The sequence below is a fragment of the Drosophila tropicalis genome, unplaced genomic scaffold (genome assembly GCF_018151085.1).
Source record: "Drosophila tropicalis isolate 14030-0801.00 unplaced genomic scaffold, ASM1815108v1 contig_878, whole genome shotgun sequence".
Lineage (NCBI taxonomy): Eukaryota > Metazoa > Arthropoda > Insecta > Diptera > Drosophilidae > Drosophila > Drosophila tropicalis.
In genome coordinates, this window is record NW_027173374.1 from 1,965,198 (window position 1) to 1,984,129 (window position 18,932).

General features: G+C 42.0%; 4 protein-coding genes across 5 annotated transcripts; 2 read left to right on the top strand and 2 right to left on the bottom strand.

Annotated features, from left to right (window-relative positions):
• The first annotated feature begins 637 nt into the window (after window positions 1–637).
• On the top strand, window positions 638–9,217 carry Cftr (CF transmembrane conductance regulator). 2 transcript variants are annotated; one of them, XM_068300977.1, is made up of 8 exons: window positions 638–904; window positions 3,949–4,174; window positions 4,243–4,374; window positions 4,433–4,581; window positions 4,646–6,480; window positions 6,546–7,437; window positions 7,503–8,196; window positions 8,258–9,217. In XM_068300977.1, the coding sequence occupies exons 2-8, from the start codon at window positions 3,990–3,992 to the stop codon at window positions 8,541–8,543; spliced, it is 4,173 nt and encodes a 1,390-aa protein (XP_068157078.1). In that variant the 5' UTR covers window positions 638–904; window positions 3,949–3,989; the 3' UTR covers window positions 8,544–9,217. The 2 variants fall into 2 exon arrangements, with proteins under 2 accessions (XP_068157078.1, XP_068157079.1); XM_068300978.1 differs by having other exon boundaries at window positions 3,953–4,174.
• On the bottom strand, window positions 9,151–14,679 carry ana1 (anastral spindle 1). Its single transcript, XM_068300976.1, has 4 exons — window positions 14,421–14,679; window positions 12,645–14,362; window positions 12,467–12,590; window positions 9,151–12,403 (listed from the first exon to the last, which is right to left on the bottom strand). Exons 1-4 carry the CDS (start codon window positions 14,550–14,552, stop codon window positions 9,302–9,304), a joined length of 5,076 nt encoding a protein of 1,691 aa, XP_068157077.1. The 5' UTR covers window positions 14,553–14,679; the 3' UTR covers window positions 9,151–9,301.
• Window positions 14,680–14,798: 119 nt separating this feature from the next.
• On the top strand, window positions 14,799–17,219 carry GCC88 (GRIP and coiled-coil domain containing 88 kDa). Its single transcript, XM_068300980.1, has 3 exons — window positions 14,799–14,981; window positions 15,047–16,886; window positions 16,951–17,219. The coding sequence occupies exons 1-3, from the start codon at window positions 14,900–14,902 to the stop codon at window positions 17,129–17,131; spliced, it is 2,103 nt and encodes a 700-aa protein (XP_068157081.1). The 5' UTR covers window positions 14,799–14,899; the 3' UTR covers window positions 17,132–17,219.
• Window positions 17,220–17,294: 75 nt separating this feature from the next.
• Window positions 17,295–18,929, bottom strand: LOC137585273 (protein arginine methyltransferase NDUFAF7 homolog, mitochondrial). Its single transcript, XM_068300982.1, has one exon. The coding sequence runs from the start codon at window positions 18,677–18,679 to the stop codon at window positions 17,354–17,356; it is 1,326 nt and encodes a 441-aa protein (XP_068157083.1). The 5' UTR covers window positions 18,680–18,929; the 3' UTR covers window positions 17,295–17,353.
• Between the last annotated feature and the right edge of the window lie 3 nt (window positions 18,930–18,932).

Consider the following 18,932-nt stretch of genomic DNA (forward strand, 5'->3'; position numbering starts at 1 on the left):
ATTAAAAAAAATATAGCTCAATTTTAATGCAATTAAAATGCAGCAACAAACAAAACCAAGCAATAAATAGGTTAATATCATTAAGTATACGTCACGTGGTCCCCCTTTTTATGCTGCATTCTAGTCTAAAACTGAGATAATGTAACTGTATAATGATAACAGAGATTGGAACGCATTCTCTGTATGACAGATATAAATAGATAGATAGATATATACTTATGTAAGTAAATAAGGTTACAGACCAATTTTTAGGATAATCGAGTTTTAAAAGTCTGTCTGCTCTAATTGATAAAACTAAATCATAAAAATCACTTTAAATAGTTTTGAAAATAACTTCTTATTTGGCAATGACGAAGGCAATGAATGATAATATATTCACCTGTCGACGACCGTAATTTTGTAGCACAGTGCATAACACAGCTAGCAACTCTCCCTATTCCTCTCTCTCACCCTATCTCTCTCTCTCTCTCTCCCTATCTGTGCTTCGTCACAGCTCTCTCTCTTTTTATTCTCTTGTTCTCGTCTCTCTCGCTCTCCCGCTCTGCCTGAGTGTCTTGCATTGCCCAATCTAACAGTTCTCTCCCACGCCTTTGAGAGGGGTTCCAGTTTCTTGCCAATGAATTACAGTTGCGTTCGAGTTGAGCACCTCGCCGGTTGTGTTTTGTCGAGAATCCTAGCCGTAATAAGTATTCTGCACGTGTCAACGGACCGAATCTGTGGAAGCTTCAAGTGGTTGTTACACTCTGTACAAAACGAATATAAATAATTCAATTCAATTCTCTGAAATTAATGAATATTGGCGATAAAAAAGAAAATAATATAAATAAAAATAATTAATACACAATATACATACATACATACATATATGTATATGTATGTAACATTCATCCACCAAAGAGCCGTGGTATGTGTTTGTTCGCGTAATATGTGCTACGGACAAAAGAACAGAACAAAAAATTAGATATATGCGCTCATTTTGCTTGTTCTTTTTTTTTCCTTCGTTACTCATTTTGTTTTCACGCCACTTTTTTTTTCTTGTCTGCGCTGTGCTTTTGTTGGAGGGGGGGAGGAGGGCTCCCAAACCTTTTTTTACGTCATTAACCGTTGCATATTATTTCAATTCTTTTTATTTGGGTGTCTCACACTCTCTCTCTCTCTCTCTCTCTCTCTCATTCGTTACTCTAATGCAAGTTAACCCGTTGCCGTTTATGTGGAAAATTGAATACAAGTCTTCAAGTAATTAACCCAAAGACCCACCTGTTTGCCGGTTTTTCGTACTGCCTTTATCTTAAATTCTGTTGCCAATTGCGACTGTACTAAGTCCACCTGTATACATACATATGTATGCATTCGATTCGCAAAATGTTTGATTAATCAAAAGCAAGATTAAAATCTGGATTAACAGTTGCGAAAATATTTCTTATAATTAGTGGAATATGAAACAGTTGAACAACTGTTGCTGTTGCTGTTGCTAGTATAATTTACATGTTGTGTCTGATATTCATGATGAAATTATTTAGTACAATAACAAATAACAAGAAAAAAAAACTAATCACTGTTTTTGGTTTATGAATCGTCATCATTATCAGCGACTGTGAGGCAAAATTATATAATGGATGATTATTAAGTTAAACTACTTCAAACACCATCATTATAAGGTCTTGGCCGACTTGTAGAGTCTCTGAAACAAGTGCAAGCCTTGGGAAAGAGTGTTTAAAAGTGGGAGTTGGAGTTTGATCAATGAAACAACTAATATACCCTATCATTGTCATAGCGTGTGCAGTACTTTGTTTTATCTCTCTTTTAAGCATAGGACTTATTGTTGGTCTCTCTCTCTCTCCCTCATGTTTAATTTCTCTCTTTTTCTCTCACTTGTCTGTCTGCCTTTCACACTCTAATGAACATTTTTCGTTCTCCCCTTTATTGTAACTCTTCTCTGTGTATTTTGTTTGTTGGATGAACTTTAATTGGCCAATTTCCATGCTCAGAATTGAATGTCATTCATTGTACTCAATTGAAAAGTGTTTAACATTTAATTAAAAAGAAGCGATAAGATAAACTATGATTCGGCGGCTGTTACTTCATTTCACTCAAGTGTTGGGGTCACCTACACAGAAAAAGTGAAATCTTCTATGAAAGTGGGTCGGCAAGTGTAATGGCATTTAACCTCATGGACAACTCGTTTTGACCTTTTTTCTCTTTGCTGTTAGCTTCTCGTGTGTTTGTTTGTTTTGTTTTGCTTATCTTTAATAATATAAAATTATGATTATGATATCAAATGCTGAGGATGCAAACACAGATTGTTTAGCATATAAGCGTTTTGATCGTGATCCACCACCGCCATGCGCATTTGCTAAACTTATCAGTTACAGACAAAGCAAATAAATAAAGCATTAAGTTAATGACCGATATCACAGACGTGTGTGACAGTCCGTTCAATGTTATACGAGTATAATTTATACATATATACATACATAAATGTTGGAAAAAAAACCGTTCAGATCTAGCTAAAAACCAAAGGGCGAGGTTAAGTTCAACCATGCCGAAGTTTTCATACTCTTACTAGTGTTTGTGTTACTTATTAATGTTTAGAAAAAGTTGAATTTCCGTCAAAGAAAGGTCTCTCCGGGAATTAATCATACATTTATAAGAAAAAATATGATATAATCTTCTAGTTTTAATAAAATTGAACAAATTGCCAGGTTGTTATCTCTAATCGTTAATAAACTAGTTGAAAAGTTTCCCCCCCAATCGAGCCGACCGTACTTATCGGAACGATAAGATATAGCAGGCAGATCTTCATCAATTTTGGGAAAGATATTAATCAAACTATTACCTCTTGTGCTTTACATACAAGCTTGAGAACAATATTGGTGCACTCCTTGTGCTAGGGTATATAAATGCAGAAACTGAAGAAAAGAGCAAACAATAGACTTTGATTTCATTTCAAACTGTGATAAATCTATATATGTACATACATAAATCCATATATGTATGTATATTGCGGATCATTTATACATATTGCGAAATACTCCCACATTTGGTCTATCCTGATAAATCGCTATATAGAAAGCAAAATAATGTATTTGACTGTATTTTTTACATAGATAACCGTTGCTCTTATTGTTACAAGTGGCTTTTTGCATCACAAAACTTCTAGGAAATGTTGATTAAAGACGTTAACTGCTAAGGGGAGACTATAGCAATCTTTTTTTAGGTTTTGTCCTCGAAAGCAAATATATCCTATATATGGATATATAAATACTGTAATAAACAATTGCTATTCAACAATCAGTTGCAAAAGTGTTCCCTATATTACATAGTACATATATCTACTACTTTGAACTGAAGTTGAGTACTTTCTTACAAGTTATCGGAAAAGATATATGTCCATGCCCATTGAAGCACACCTTATTTAACCAAAAGAGCTTAGAATTTTGTTTATTACTTAATAAATCACACGATAAGTAAGTAGTTTCGTTTCCAAAGCTAACTTGACAACTTTTGTTATCTATTTTCTGAGAGTTTTAATAGGTTTTATTTCAATTTTCAAAGTGAAACTAATTGCTGATATTTGAAATGTTTAAGTAAACTAGTTCTGTCTATTAACGATGTCAGATTTAAACAAAAACAATGAAGATTTACTTCATTCATCAGCCAACAAGATTTCCACTGACAATTTGAGTAATTCTGACAAAGAACTGGAAAACTAGGTTACTGCTCGTTGCGCAAGGTCAGACGACTTGGGCGATAAGACCCGGCAATTCCTATTGTTGTTATTATTCACAGCTGAGAAAGTCACATAGTAAAAAGAAATAAAACAAAAACAAAAAAAACTTAATTATTTAAGTAGTCTGCCCGTGCAAGATGAGGGTGTAAAAAACAAAAACTACACCCAATCATGCACGTATTTTGAAGATATATGTATAAACCTAATTTTCATTCAAGATAGGAATAAGAGGAGGAGCAGCTGCCGCATGAGATAAAACATGGATAGCAGTTCAAAACCGGAACGTAAAAATCCCCGAGAGCATGCCAATATTATATCCCAATTGCTCTTTGCCTGGGCAGTGCCTTTGCTATATCGTGGTTCAAGAAAAGGAGTGGACACAAAGGATTTGACCGCATGTCTAGAAGAGGATTATTCAGAGCCATTGGGTGATCGATTGGAACAGTAAGTGTCCCCTGAATTTCTATTAACTTGTTTGAGTATGTATTAAAGTGCCGAAAATTGAATTCCAGTGAATGGTTTAAGGAGCTGGAGCGCTCGCATCGTAAGAAAAATAAGCCAAAGCTGCGTAATGCCCTATTTCGTTGCTTTTTGGGTCCCACCATAGTGAATGGAATCATAAGTTTGACTTATATTATTATCAAGTGAGTGGAGTCAATAGAATGTTCCTCTGGTTTGTCTGATTTTTGAAATATCCTTTAGGACCTTGATTCCTGCTGTATTGGCGCAATTATTGCTGCAGTTTCAACAACCTGTTGCCTTACCGATTCTGGAAGTTGCAGCTAATGGAAGTTTGGACGCACTGAATCGAACAGTACGTGCCATCGGTGATGCGAATTCGGCGAAAAATAGTAAGAGAGTTTATCACAGTAACCGAAAAATAAACCCTATGACGATTCTTTTTTTGAATTTTAGTTGATTCACCCAATGCTTTGGACTCCGATAATCCATTGAAGGATCAGAGTCAAGGCCCAGTCAATGCCACAGCCGATGTACCCAATGCCTTGGCAGAGGCTAGTCTGTATGTTTGGAATGATATTTACTGCCTGGGTACGGTTCTTGTTGGTGCCACGCTCCTTGGATGCTTTTTGCTGCATCATGTGGATCTGCGACAACGTTTAATGGGAGCCCGGATGCGTATCGCTTGTTGCTCTCTGATTTATCGCAAGACACTGCGTCTCTCGATGAAGACGGCAGGACAAACGCCAGCTGGATATCTAATTAATTTGCTTTCGAATGATGTGAATCGGCTGGATTATGGTTTCATATTCATGCATTGGATATGGATAATGCCGTTGCATGCAGTTTTGACGTGTTATCTGATTTGGTTACGCATCGGAATACCAGCTCTTGTGGGCGTGGTGGGACTACTCGTGAAAACTGTGCCCGTCCAAACGGCATTGAGTAAACTGACCTCGGTTCTGCGTCTGAGAATTGCCGAACGGACTGACGCCCGAGTGGGCATCATGAATGAGCTGGTGCAGGGCATTCAGGTGATTAAGATGTATGCTTGGGAGCGACCCTTTCAGGCTGTCGTGGCTGAAGCCCGACGACGTGAAATAAAACAGATACGATATGCATCTTACCTGCGTGGCTTCTACCTCAGCACCATGGTGTTCACCGAGCGATCCACTCTATATATAACTTTGGCTGCTGCCGCCCTGATGGGTCAGAAAATCACAGCCGACTTTGTCTTCTCGGCGGCTAGTTATTACAATATCCTTCAATTGGTGGCTGCCATTTGGTATCCCCTGGCAGTTAGTTTTGGTGCTGAAGCCTTTGTTTCACTGCGTCGCATTCAGGACTTTCTACAGTTGGAGGATCGCGATGAGAAGGCCCAAGGATTGACCCACAAGAAGCAATCACAGGATGCAGGTAGTAGCGACACGAAGGCTATTTTCCTGAAAGACATCAATGCCAGCTGGGATCAGGAGAAGGGACAGCGAGCGATTACGCTGCAGGAATTTAATTTGGACATTAAGAAGGGACAATTGTGCGCCGTAATTGGCCCAGTGGGGGCCGGAAAGAGCTCATTGCTGCAGCTACTTCTCGGAGAATTACCCATAATCGATGGTGGTGTCCAGGTTGTTGGCGAATTATCGTATGCCGCCCAAGAGCCGTGGCTCTTTACGGGATCAGTGCGTCACAATATATTGTTTGGCGAGCAATATGATCGCAAGCGATATCACGAGGTTACTCGTTGTTGTGCCCTAACCACCGATTTCCAGCAGCTGAGCAATGGAGACAAGACTGTAGTGGGAGAGCGTGGTGCATCGCTTTCGGGAGGTCAACGAGCTCGCATTAGTCTGGCACGGGCAGTATATAAGCCGGCGTCGATATATCTTCTCGACGATCCACTGAGTGCTGTAGACGCCCATGTGGGAAGACATCTGTTTGACGAGGTTATCGGACCACGTGGACGACTTGCCCAACAGAAAGCCACACGCGTCTTGGTCACACATCAAGTGCATTTCCTATCCGAAGCTGATTGGATTGTGATAGTTGATAAAGGACGCATTTTGAGGCAGGGTACATATCAGGAGCTCATCAATAGTGATTTGGACTTTGCCCGTCTGCTCGAGAGACCAAAGGAGGAGAAGGAGCTTGAGTCTAGCGAGTTACAGGAATCCACACACACACTTCACGACGATGAGGCAGATGATGATGATGATATACCCTATATAGATGGTGTCCGTGATGGCTATCAACCTCTAAGAAAGAAGAGCAATTCCACCTATGGCAGCAAATCGGTAAGTAAAGAGAATCATTATAATATTTATAGTATTGTATATGTATATATTTTTCCTACCTTCAGCTAAGCAGTAGCGATCGCGATGATACTAACGCCTTGGATGATGATGATGAATTAGCCGAAGCCCAAGCATCGGGCAGTATTTCGTTTCGCGTTTGGTATGAATACTTTCATGCTGGAAGTACTCTTCTTGGCTTCAGTTTCATGGTCTTTGTCATGGTGCTCTCCCAGGTGGTTTGCAGTAGCTCGGACTATTTTTCGAACTTCTGGACTCAGCAGGAGGATCAGCGATCCCAGGGCAAGACCACTAGTTTCACCACATTCGAGTGCATGTACATCTACGGAGGACTTATTATCGCCGTTGTCATAATGACCACATTCCGTGGCTTTTTGTTCTTTAAGACATGCATGCATGCGTCCAAAGTGCTTCATGATCGTATGTTTGGATGCATTTTGCATGCCACAATGCGTTTCTTTGACACGAATCCTTCGGGTAGAATATTGAATCGATTCTCCAAGGACATGGGCGCTATCGATGAGCTATTGCCCCGTGCCATGATGGATTTCATACAGATTGCTTTAGTCATGTTTGGTATTTTAATTGTGATTGCTGTGGTAAATCCCATTTTGATAGCTGCCATGCTGATTGTCGCCATTATTGATATGCTGATCATGAAGCTATATCTAAGGCCATCGCAGGATCTAAAGCGTTTGGAGGGCATCTGTCGCAGCCCAGTGTTCTCGCATTTAAGCTCTTCTCTATCGGGTTTGGCCATTATACGTTCACGTCAGCTGCAAGATGTGGTGGCCAAAGAATTCGATCTACTACAGGATGTTCATAGTAGTGTCTGGCAATTGGCCATGTCGGCTAATACGGCCCTAGGTCTTTGGTTGGATTGTGTGAGTTGTTGTTTCCTGACAGCCGTCACCTTTAGCTTCATTATCTCAAGCGAAAGTAAGTCCATCTTCTACCAAGCACAAAATGTTACCATTTTTATTAACCTCCAACTTTAATTATAGCTACGTACAGTGGTGATGCTGGTCTGGCCATAGCTCAGGCTATGATTCTTACGGGCATGGTACAATATGGTGTACGGCAAGTTGCCGAATCCCTCCAACAGATGACCAGCGTAGAGCGTGTCCTTCAATATACAGAGCTCGAACAAGAGCCAGCGATGGAAAAGGTTCCTCCGCCACAATGGCCAACGCATGGTCAAGTGGAACTACGTGATATGAGCTGTCGCTATGACCCGAATGGTTCACCTGTGCTTAAACATCTTAGTTTAACGATAGAACCCGGCTGGAAGGTCGGTATTGTTGGACGCACTGGAGCTGGCAAATCCTCACTGATTGGTGTTCTCTTCCGACTGGCCCACATTGAGGGCGGCGTCTATATTGATGGCATCGAAACGGGTTCAATTTCCTTGGAAACTCTTCGCACACGAATCTCTATTATACCACAAGATCCAGTCCTCTTCTCGGCGAGTATTCGTTATAATTTGGATCCATTTGAACGTTATAGCGATGCCGAATTATGGAAAGCTCTGGAGGATGTGGAGCTGCGTGGATCCATTCCTGGTCTTGACTTTATGGTCACGGAAAGAGGCAGCAATTTCAGTGTGGGCCAGCGTCAATTGCTCTGTCTAGCTCGCGCAATTCTTAGAAACAATAAGGTGCTAGTACTTGACGAGGCCACCGCCAATGTGGATCCACAGTAAGTTTTATACTAGATTATGCAAAATTACAATGATATATCATATGAATCTTGTCTGTAGAACCGATGCTCTAATCCAACGGACCATACGAGTTAAATTCAAACAATGCACGGTACTCACTGTGGCCCATAGACTGCATACCGTCATGGATTCGGATCGCATTATAGTCATGGATGCGGGTTATGCCGTCGAGTTTGATGTGCCCCATTTGCTGCTAAAGAAACCTCAAGGCCACCTGCGCCAAATGGTCGAGGCGACTGGTGCTGAGGCTGAAGCCCTCAAAACAATAGCCAATACAACTTTCACACGCATGCAACAAGAGCGAGATAATAATCAACCAGAATAGAATCATTTCTACATTAGAATTTAGAATTCAGATAGATATTTTTTCTGCATTCATCAAGAATCAGAGGTGCAGCTCTGCTCTTTCTAATTTCTAATCCAACTTTAGTGTTCAGTTTTGTAGACACACAAAAAATTAGGGAAATTAATCTCTCAAAGAGATTTATATTCCATTGACTGAAGTGGAAAATCACAGATAGAAAACAGTTTTTCTATTGTCTTGCGTTAATTGTAACTATATATCCTTGATGTTTCATGTACTTAGTAGATTTTCAATTCCGAAAGATAAAAGTCTCTCAACTCAACCGCGAAAATTGCAATATAATTTTGTATATTTATCTTTACGAAACATAATTGTTTCGTATTCAGTGTGCTGCCTTATATGTATGGTACTTACAAATTATTGTGATGGGAAAAAGAAAAGGAAAAACGATTTGAAGTTCTTCAACAAGTGGGTCAAAGTTTCCAAAACATGACATCTATTTCTATTTTTTAATATTTCGAAACTGATGCCCATTGAACTTTTGCATTCGTTTCCGTTTCGATTACCCTCACTGAATTATGTAGTTAAATAAAACATTACTGTGAACAAAATTTAAACTACTCTGTACTTTAAAATTGTAAAACAAATATTGTATATTTTTTTGAATATAGTAATTACAAGTTATTGAAACAAAATATATAAATACTTAACTCTATATATAGAAATAATTAAGTGTCAAATAAAAAATTTCTGTTACTAGATTAGTTTCTTGGGGATTTTTAGTTTGCCGACTTGGAACGCTCGTAAGGCACGGGTGGTGTACCATCTGGATAATTTACAGCCGAAAGACCACTCTCACCCGAAAATAGTTGCGAATTGTCGTGATTTTGCTGCGATTCGGCATTAGATTTTGTTTTGGATTTCTCATGAGCACTAAGGAATGAGCCTACCGGTGTTGAGGTTTTCTGTCTATCGATTGTCGTGGTGCCATGTTCCATGCCCGGACTGTGCGGCGAAGTCGAGAGTGAATCCATGACAGAACGCAAGAAATTACTCTTCAGCGAATCATCCGATTCTACTGAACTATTACCACTATGAGCGCGATGTTTAAGAAGCTCTCGGGTAAGGAATTCGCGCAAATTTAGAGTACGTCCCAAATTGCTGGCATTTTGTACATCAATGGAATCTTCCTTTGATTTTTTTGCTGAACGATTTTGAGCACCACCTCGAACTGTGCGGGACGGTGGTGGTTCTGGCGATGGATTACTCGTGCTAGTGCTATGACCCAAAGCAGCCGCCTGACGTTGCCTCTGTCGCATTGCGGCGGGCCAATGCATACCCAGACTTTGGAGATCTCTCTCAAAATCGCTAGATAGAGGTTCGATGCCACTCTCATTGGGTAGAGGATCAATTGTATTCAGTTCTGGAATACTTTCCCGACGCGTACTACTGGCAACTTCTTGATTATGTTCACGTCGAAAAGAACTCTTCAATATGCGTCGTTGGCGTAATTCCGCCTCAATATTAAACGAGTCTGTGGAGTCATTATCCAAGCTAGCACTATCAATTAATTCCCTTTGCTCAGATGTTTCTCCAGCAAGCAGTTGTTGCATGTACTCCCGTCGATTGGGAAAACTCTGCATAGTCACATTGGACAGACGCAACTGTTTCATCAATTCATTGGGAGCCAATGTAACATCCGCATCGGTTTCCATATGTATCCGGGTAGTGGTCACATTATGCAGATAGGCATTAATGCTCGGAAATTCTCGATAATCTCCTGGACCCAAGCGCTCATTTATGACTTGAATAAGCTCGTTGAACTCCCTTTCCAAACGCTGACTCTGATTGGGATCCATATGGGCCAAATCCAATTGTAATTCTCTGGCATATTGGTCAAAACTGGGAAACGGTACGGGTGTTGGAGTGACTGCTGCCAAATGGGACTGCGTCGGCATATCCACTTCGGCTATAGTGGAGAGTTCATGGGCCAGATCATCGGCATTTAATTGAGGACTATAACGACGAATTGTTATCGGTGGAGCTTTGCCCCGTCGATATGAATTCTGTGTGGATGAGCCCAACGACAGGGGCTCCGCATCTCCGACATTCACTTGCCCCATTGCAGTTATAGGACGCGAATCGGAGATGCCACTATCTCTACTAATGGCAGTGGGCTTGTTTTTCTGCAATGGCAATGCTTCCGATGTCAGGGGAGATCCATCACTGCCATTGGAGACAGTTCTAGATCTTGACTGGCGATTATCCTGTTGTTGATCTGTTTGGATTCTCTGATCTGGCGGCAATTCAAGATATTCGGTGGAATGACGTTCTCCATCACTGGCCGATGTCAAAGTCACTTCTACCAAACGCTGCTTCTCCTCACGGACTTTTGTTATCAAGTCTGTAAGCTCGGCTATTCGTTGTGTACAATTCTCGGTTAACTGGGCATAGCGTTCCATTTGCCTGTTCGCGGATTCCTGGCTAGAACTAGATTGACTCTTCAATTTATTGGAGACTAGTTGTTGTTGTTGGGTTTGGGTCTGCTGCAGCTTTGTCTTATTAGTAACCACTTCTTTGACCAAGCTCACAGATTTCTTTTTATTTGTTGTCTGTTGACTACCAGAAGGTCTCTCCTCTTGCCGTTCTTGCTTACTCGTCATTTTCATGCTCTCGGCTTGCTTGGATTCAAAATGCTTTTGCCAAATCTGATCAAAGGCTCTTTGGCTGGTCTCTTTATCTTGTTGTTGCTGCTGCTGCTGATTTCGCAAAGTATCTTCCAGTTCAACCACGAAACTGCGATTATCCTCGATAAATGCTTGAACTCGCTCAACCCGACGATTATCCACCAATGTATTATCTGCATTTGAACCAGAGGATACGTTGCGGGACACATTGACGATGGAGGGTGTCGGTGTGGCCACATCTGAGCTACTAACACCCAAATCCTGCACAGAATTACGTGTCATGCCCAACAATTGTTTAACATAATGAGCAATCACAGGATGCAATGGAGCAGCTTTATTAGAAGGAGCAGACGAAGTTGCAGGTTCTATATTTGTATAGTTTACTGTTGGCAGACTCCTATACGAGGTAGAGTTGGAGTCAATCGAGATCTGGCGTTGATCTGATTTAGGCGGTGGTAGATTTGCTGTTTCCAATTGTTTCTCCTTGGATGGTTGTTCTTTGGCTTTTATTTTGCCCTTATGCTTGGGCACATACCGCTTGATGGTACCATCACTTTTCACCTTGATAATAATCTCCATGGGTTTACCATCTGAATTGCCAGACTTTTCCTCCGTTGCGGACTTCTTTTGCTCTTTGTAGAATTGCCTCAAGCGCTGCTCCAATATGGCCTCTTTTTGCTGCAATTCAGATTCCCTCTCATCCAATGTCCTGGCCTTGTCATTGAGAATATGAGCACGTTCTTCGCGTATCGCTTCGATTACCTTTTGGGCAGTTTTTCCGCTCCTAGTTGTAGAGGGGGCTTCGCCTGCTTTCAGCTCTTCAATCAATTGTATGCGAATTTTTTCAATGCGTTCAAGAAGATTCTTCAGTTTCTGCGATTTATACGAATTCGATTGAGTTGCCTTCAAATCGGATTTTAGCTGTTTGCTCTGATCGTCAACATAATCAAGGAGAAGGGAGCAACAGCTCTCACTGCTGACTACTCCAGTAAGTCCACTCGATGGTTCGCCCACATTAAGGGCCAATGGTTCAGCATTAACTTTACTCGACTTTTTAGTTGTTGTGGTTGTTGATGCCACTTCCGGGCATGTTATTATAGCTGGACGTAGCAACATATTTTCCATGGCCTCGTTCATGGCATCCTGACGGCGTGCTGCTGCATCCTCATAGCGATGACTGGGTATAAAATTGGCCTGAAGGGAATTAAAAAGAATTTCTAATACTTTTCTTGTTATTTTATCAACATTTTAACTTACATCACTCGGCAAGAGTTGAGGATTTTGATGGGTTAAGGCATCTAGTTTCTCTGTTAGCTCTGCACAATCACGACGCACTTGTTCACGTTCCAAAGCCTTTTGGCCACGTTCATCAGTGATTTTTCTAAAGAATTAGCAACAAATTAAAGTTGTAATTTCTTCTTCTTTCATAACTTACCTCAGTTTGTCCAGCTCTTGTTCACGCAATTGCCTTAGTTGATTCTCTATTCTAGCATGGTCCATGGCATTTAACTGGGTGGGATCATGTTGGTTAAATTGCACTGCTTCAGCAGGAGCCTCATAATTGCGATGATATTTATTATTGTGGTCATAGAATTGAACTCGGCTTGAGGGCAGAGTGGACCCCTGTCTCTGTCCCTGCTTCATGACAATTGTGGTGGACGAGACCGACGACTGTGTGGCAGTGGTATGATGTGTTGCTGGTGGAGCTGACACTCTGGTTGGAACAGGGGGATTGGGCCGAGGTGGTTGAACAGGCTGGTAAGCGACTGGTTGAGGATAATTAGGATTCATTGGTACGGGAATTGGATATGGCATGGCATACGGTGGCGGATATCCCACCATAAAAGGCTGTAATTGACTTGGATGAGGTGGTGGCATGCCCATAAATGGAGTAGGATGCATAACAGGAGTGGGGATATTGGGAGTTGCAACTGGAGGAGCGTGTGGCAGTGGTGGATGTATTCCGGGGGCATTAGCGACTGCTCCTTCAGGTTGTATCCCAGAGTTTCTTTTTCCTGAAATTGAAGTTCGCTTGACTCCGGGTTCTATAACCTTTGCAGTACTGGGAATATTTTTCCCTGCATTAGTCTTTGACGATCTTTGAGAAGTTGCACCCGAGTTTCTTTTTGGTGAACCCAAGCCCGTTCCACTTAATTTAATAGGTGATCTGGTTGTTTGTGGATCTAGTGTTCGTCTAGGAGACTTTGGTGGACTTCGGGGCGGAGCAGGAGCCGGAATTTCCTCAACCGGAAGTTCTTCTCTAACTACCGGATTGACCTGGGCGCTTCCAGTTGTCTCGGAGCGCTTGACCAAATCTGAAATTTGTGTAAATCTTGGGGGACGACTACCTCTGACTGGACTTGTCTGCGGACTAGAACGTACCACATAACTGAATTGTCGATTGCTTTGCATAAAACGGTCATTAATTTCCATGCCTTTGTTTTTAGTTGTGATGGCCACATCCTCCTCGCTATCAATGTCCACATCTAAAATGACTGTCGGGTTCTTTTGTAAATTTTTACTTGGAGGCTGACGTGGTTTTTCTACTACATCCACAGGATTCTCTGCGAGCAAGGATGAGTCACTACTGTAGCTAATCTCGCCTAGCGATTCCTCGTCATCTTCCGAACTGATGCATGGACACTTGGGTCTTTCCCTACAGCAGATGTCACGCTTACGTTTGGGTGATCTGCATTCAGGACTAAGCTGCTTGCAGCTGCGCTGCTTCTCACAATGAATGCGCCCTGCAAGCAATCGATTCTCCTTGTCATCGGGTAGTGGCGTCTGTGTTCCCATTGTGGCACGTCCCTCGACATTCAATTGTTCACGATCTCTGCCACCGGTGGGACGATGAAGATTTGATTTCGTAGATTGCTTTTGGTTATTTGCCCGCTGCCTGCATTTTCGTATTTTTTCTTCTTTCTCTTTCTGAATTGCGGCCATTCTTTCCGTCTCAACTTTAGCCGCCCGATGGGCTGCGCCTACTTGAAACATAGATGACCGGAAGTCATTATGTTTTTTGACCAAAACATGGTCACGCCATGTATTCAATTCCTGCTGCTTAATTTGCTCCAGTTTACTTAATTGCTTCTGCTTTTCAGCAGCCACATCTTGACGGATTTTCCTGGCCAAATTGCTAGACTTCTCACGTACCTGCAAAGCAATTTTGAAGTGAAAAGGTGGATTTGTCAAATGGAATTAGCTAACTTACCTGCTGAATGCGTGCAATGCGACGCTCACTTTCCAAATCCTTCTTTACGCGTTCCGGATCATCCAAAATGCTTATGGGTCGTCGCTTGCAGTTGGACCCGAACTTTCCATTCACAGTTACGTGCAGGGCCATAAAATACACATATATTTATCACAAAAAACAAAACAACAAAAAATAAAAACACTTTTAAGCACAAACTGACAACAATAACGATGAATATGAATAATTAAAAATTGAAAATTCCGCAACAAAGCCAACAACACAAGCGCAAGCGCAAGAAATGCAGTGTTGACAGTTTAGCTATTTATTTAGCTATCCTCAACAATAATGGCTGCCTGAAAATTCATCGAAACTAATCGATTCCAAGACAAACTGCGCAGATCCAATTTGTTTTTAATCACAAAATATGTTGCAAAAACGAAAAGGAAAGTAAATTAAATCTTTAAAACCAATTAAAGTTTTTCATTGTACTTCCAAACATGGAAAAGCGGCAGAGGGAATTGGAGGCTCTGGTGTCTAGCCAAAAGGAACAATTAAATCGGTACGAGAAGCGACTGAAAGGTAAAAAGGCACCAAAATATTAAGAAATTAAAGTTATTGCATCTACAAGTTGGTGATTCTTGCAGACGTGGTCACTGCATATAAGGGTCTGCTGAAAGAGAAGGAGGCACTGGAGACCAGTCTGGTTGCACATGCTGAGGCTACCGCGAGTGTAGGTGTAGCGGACACTGAGTCCTCGATTAAATCCACAAAGGAAAATGACATTTCAGGGGATTCCACGACGAACGATAACGATGAACAAGATACCGCAACTGGGCAAGGTGCTGCCCGTACCCCTTCATCATCTGAGGGTCAATTGCAGACTCAAATTATTACCCTTATGAACTCACTGGCCACTCTATCGGCAGAGAAATCACGCATGGAAGCTTCTTTTCAAGCAGACAAGAAGCAGTTGCGTTCACAAATTGCCCAAAAGGAACAGGACATTCGCGAAATGCAACTTCAAGCCAAGGAATTGATAAGCCGATCCAAGGGCGATGTGGATGAGGTAAAGGCCAAATGGATTATTGAAAGACAAGAGCGGGAAAAGGAAACCAGCAATCAAATGCTAATGATACGTGAGCTTCAAAAACTTTACGCCGACGAGCGTCATTTAAAGGAGAGTATTGAGATGCAGCTAAACAACTTCAAGACACAATTCGCCAGCAATGAAGCGGAAAATAAACGATTGACAGAGCTCCAATTCCAGCTGAAGGAAGCCAAAGATCAGCTTAAACTCAGCCAGGCCAAAGTGCAAGAAGCCAACAGCTCATCCTCTACCACGTCGGATCATGCTTTAGTCCTACAGCAAGTGAGCCAGGAGATGCAGCAACTGAAGGATCAGCATGCCGAGGCCATAAAGCAGGAGCAACGTCGTGTGCTAAAAGCTGAAGAACAGAGCCGGCGCCAGGCCGCCTTGCATGAGCAACGGGTGGCCAACCTCGAGGCAAGGCTAGCAGAACTCAGCAGCACTGTTGGCAGCTATGATCGTCTTAGGCAGCAGGATCAGGATAATATCTATGCGTTAAAGAAACAACTAATGGATATAAATCCTAGCCAAACAACGACTCAAACAACAAAGAGAGTGGACGACCTGGATATGTCCACTCTTGTGGATGAACTAGTGCGTCTCAAGAAGCTCCTAATAACGGCAAATTCACGCTCTGCAAATCCCTTGGATTTAAGCCAAGTGCTTACCCTCTCGGCATCCGCATCAGAGAATCATGTTCAGTGCGAGCAACAGTTGCAAAGTGTCCAGCAACTGTTGGACACATCCATTAAGCAGCGTCAATTGTTGGAGCAAAAGTGTGAATTGCAGCAATCGCACATTCAAACGCTCCAGGAAAAAGTGCAAGTCCTGAATCGCAACATTGACGAGGCGGAGCAGGAGCTGAAGCATCAGGGAGAGAAATTACGCATGTCCCTGAAACAGGAGCGATCCAAATGGCAGGAGGCCAAAGCAGAACTGGAGAATGAAACTCGTTGCAAGCTCAACGAATTGGAACAATTGCTACAGAAACAGCGACAACGTTCACTTCAACTTTTGGACGAAAAAGAACAGGAGATAAAGACACTGAAAACATCGTTTGAGGTCTTCCATCACCAGGGAGTCAGCGTGGGCGCAGGAGATCCTACCACTCCCTCTGGCTCTTTGGAGCCTGGTGTAGAAACTGTGTTCAATTACTCCTCGGATGCGGATAGTGTCGAGGGGGACCGGAAAGTAAAGTCCAAAAAGCTTTCTCTAAGTGACAATTGCCACATGCTGCACTATGCAAATGAACTAGCCCGTAAGGACATTGAAATCTCCAGCCTAAGAAAGGCCAAGTATTCCATAGAATCCACCTTACGCAAAGCCATCCAAGATAAAGTTACATCCCAACAGGAAATGCATGAGAAAATTGAATGTCTTGAAGAACAGGTAGACAGGTGAGTCAAAAATTAAAGAACAAATATGGAAAATGATTTTAGTTATGACTTCTAATTGCATTAGGCTTGAGCGATGTCAGACCCGGGAAGGAGCCAATCTGGAGTACCTGAAAAATGTCATTATTAGCTATATAGTGACCAAGGATTTGGATGGCAAGCGGCATATGCTAAATGCCATTTCGGCAGTCCTACAATTCACGCCCAGCGAAATGCAAGCCATTCAAGCTACATTCCAAAAGAAATAAATCAAATCCTTCTTAAAGTTTAATGAAGTATCAGATACAATTCCATTATACTTAACCAAACGATTGTCTTCATTTTGGTTTGAAAATTTGTTAAAAATGTTTTCAAGTTTTATGTAAAATGTTAAATCATTTATAAAAAGAAAAGAAAATTAAAAAAAAATCATAAAGTATATTGGTAATTTATTTAACTATGTAAAACGAAACAATGAAACAAAATTATTCTCAACTGAAACCGGCCACGGGATACTTTTCGAGATGCTCCCGAAGAATGCCTGGGAACATGGCTAGAAACTTGAAACGACTTCCCATTTGTTTTGTATCTGTCAGCATCTGATAGCCGGAGCGTATAATGTCTTGGTTTTCGGGCAGAGCATGGGCCAACAGTTGCTCCAATCTCACCTCGCCCTGCATGCGCTTGAGAAAGTCCCCCTGTTCGATGGGTCCACTGCAATATATGTTTCCTTGGGACTCGGCTGTGTTTTTAACCAATTTAAAGTCTACATCGGCTGTGAGATCAGCGCTGCCTGGTTCCAGGAGTGGATCATGCAGAGCATGCTGTTTAAAGGCACGAAATGTGTCTGTTTTTTCGCCATAATGTCCATAATCCATGATTAGAGAAATGCCACCATTCTTTTCAAGACGCTGGGCCAGAAGCCCGACTTGACGTTCAGTTTCCAATGAGTATTCAAGACAAGTACGTGTCTCTCCGGTTAGTGGTTGAAAAACATGGGAAACCGGAGTCTGGGACTTGGATAAAACATAACGAAATGCATTATCCTGGGTTTGTGGTTTTCCTTCTATATCTATGAGCACTTCGTGCCATTTGCCATTGACCAACTGCAGCTTATGCGTCGGCAATGCATCAAAATATTCATGAGCCAGCACCAAAGAGAATCCTTCGGGCACATCCTCGAGCCGTTTATGCCAAAATGCTTTCGAACCAGTAGCAGTCGTACCCACTTGATAGTGTGGCAATTGGGCAAGGGCATCCTCTGAAAGAGTTTCGTGTTGATAGCAAAAGCGTTGGGCCTGTAATTTGCTCAAATAAGGACTTATCTCCACCAGATGCATCGAGAATTCGGCTCCTAACTTGAATTTGGTCAGAACTTTTAGAACATCCCGTGCCAATGTGCCACGACCCGGGCCCAACTCCACAAGTTGAAAGGGTGAGGGACTACCAAGTTTCCGCCACTCATTTACCAACCAAATTCCGACAAGTTCACCAAAAATTTGCGAGATTTCCGGTGAAGTAATGAAATCTCCTTCTCGGCCAAAAACATCTCGCTTCATGTAGTAACCTCCTTGAGGATTCGTCAAAACCTCACGCATATAATCGGCCACTGTAATAGGGCCAGTGGCTAATATTTTGGCTTTTAGTTGATTGGCCAGGGAAGTACCATTTCCACCATCCGAAGTTGGTGATCCCGAATCCGTTTTGGGCTGGATTTCTGCATTGTTTGAACCAACCACCTTTAGATTGGGGCGCCTCACAGATTTGTAGCTATAGAAGCGTCCAGCTGCTCCGATTCCTTTATTTATACGTAACATTTTGCCCGACCAGACTTGCCAACTCGCTGAAAATTGTGTCGGCTAATCAAACGAAAAAGCCGCTAAAACTCAAATTTAAAATAATTATGACAGGGGCGGAGAGAGCTGGGCAAGATTACTAGGAAATTTGTGAACAGACAAATGTTTTTGGTGTTGTGGTCTCTGAGAAATTTCAAATGCAGCTGGCAAAACATATCCAACGCACTAAGGAGTCGAATGACCAATAAGTGTGGCCTTGGATTTTTATTATAAA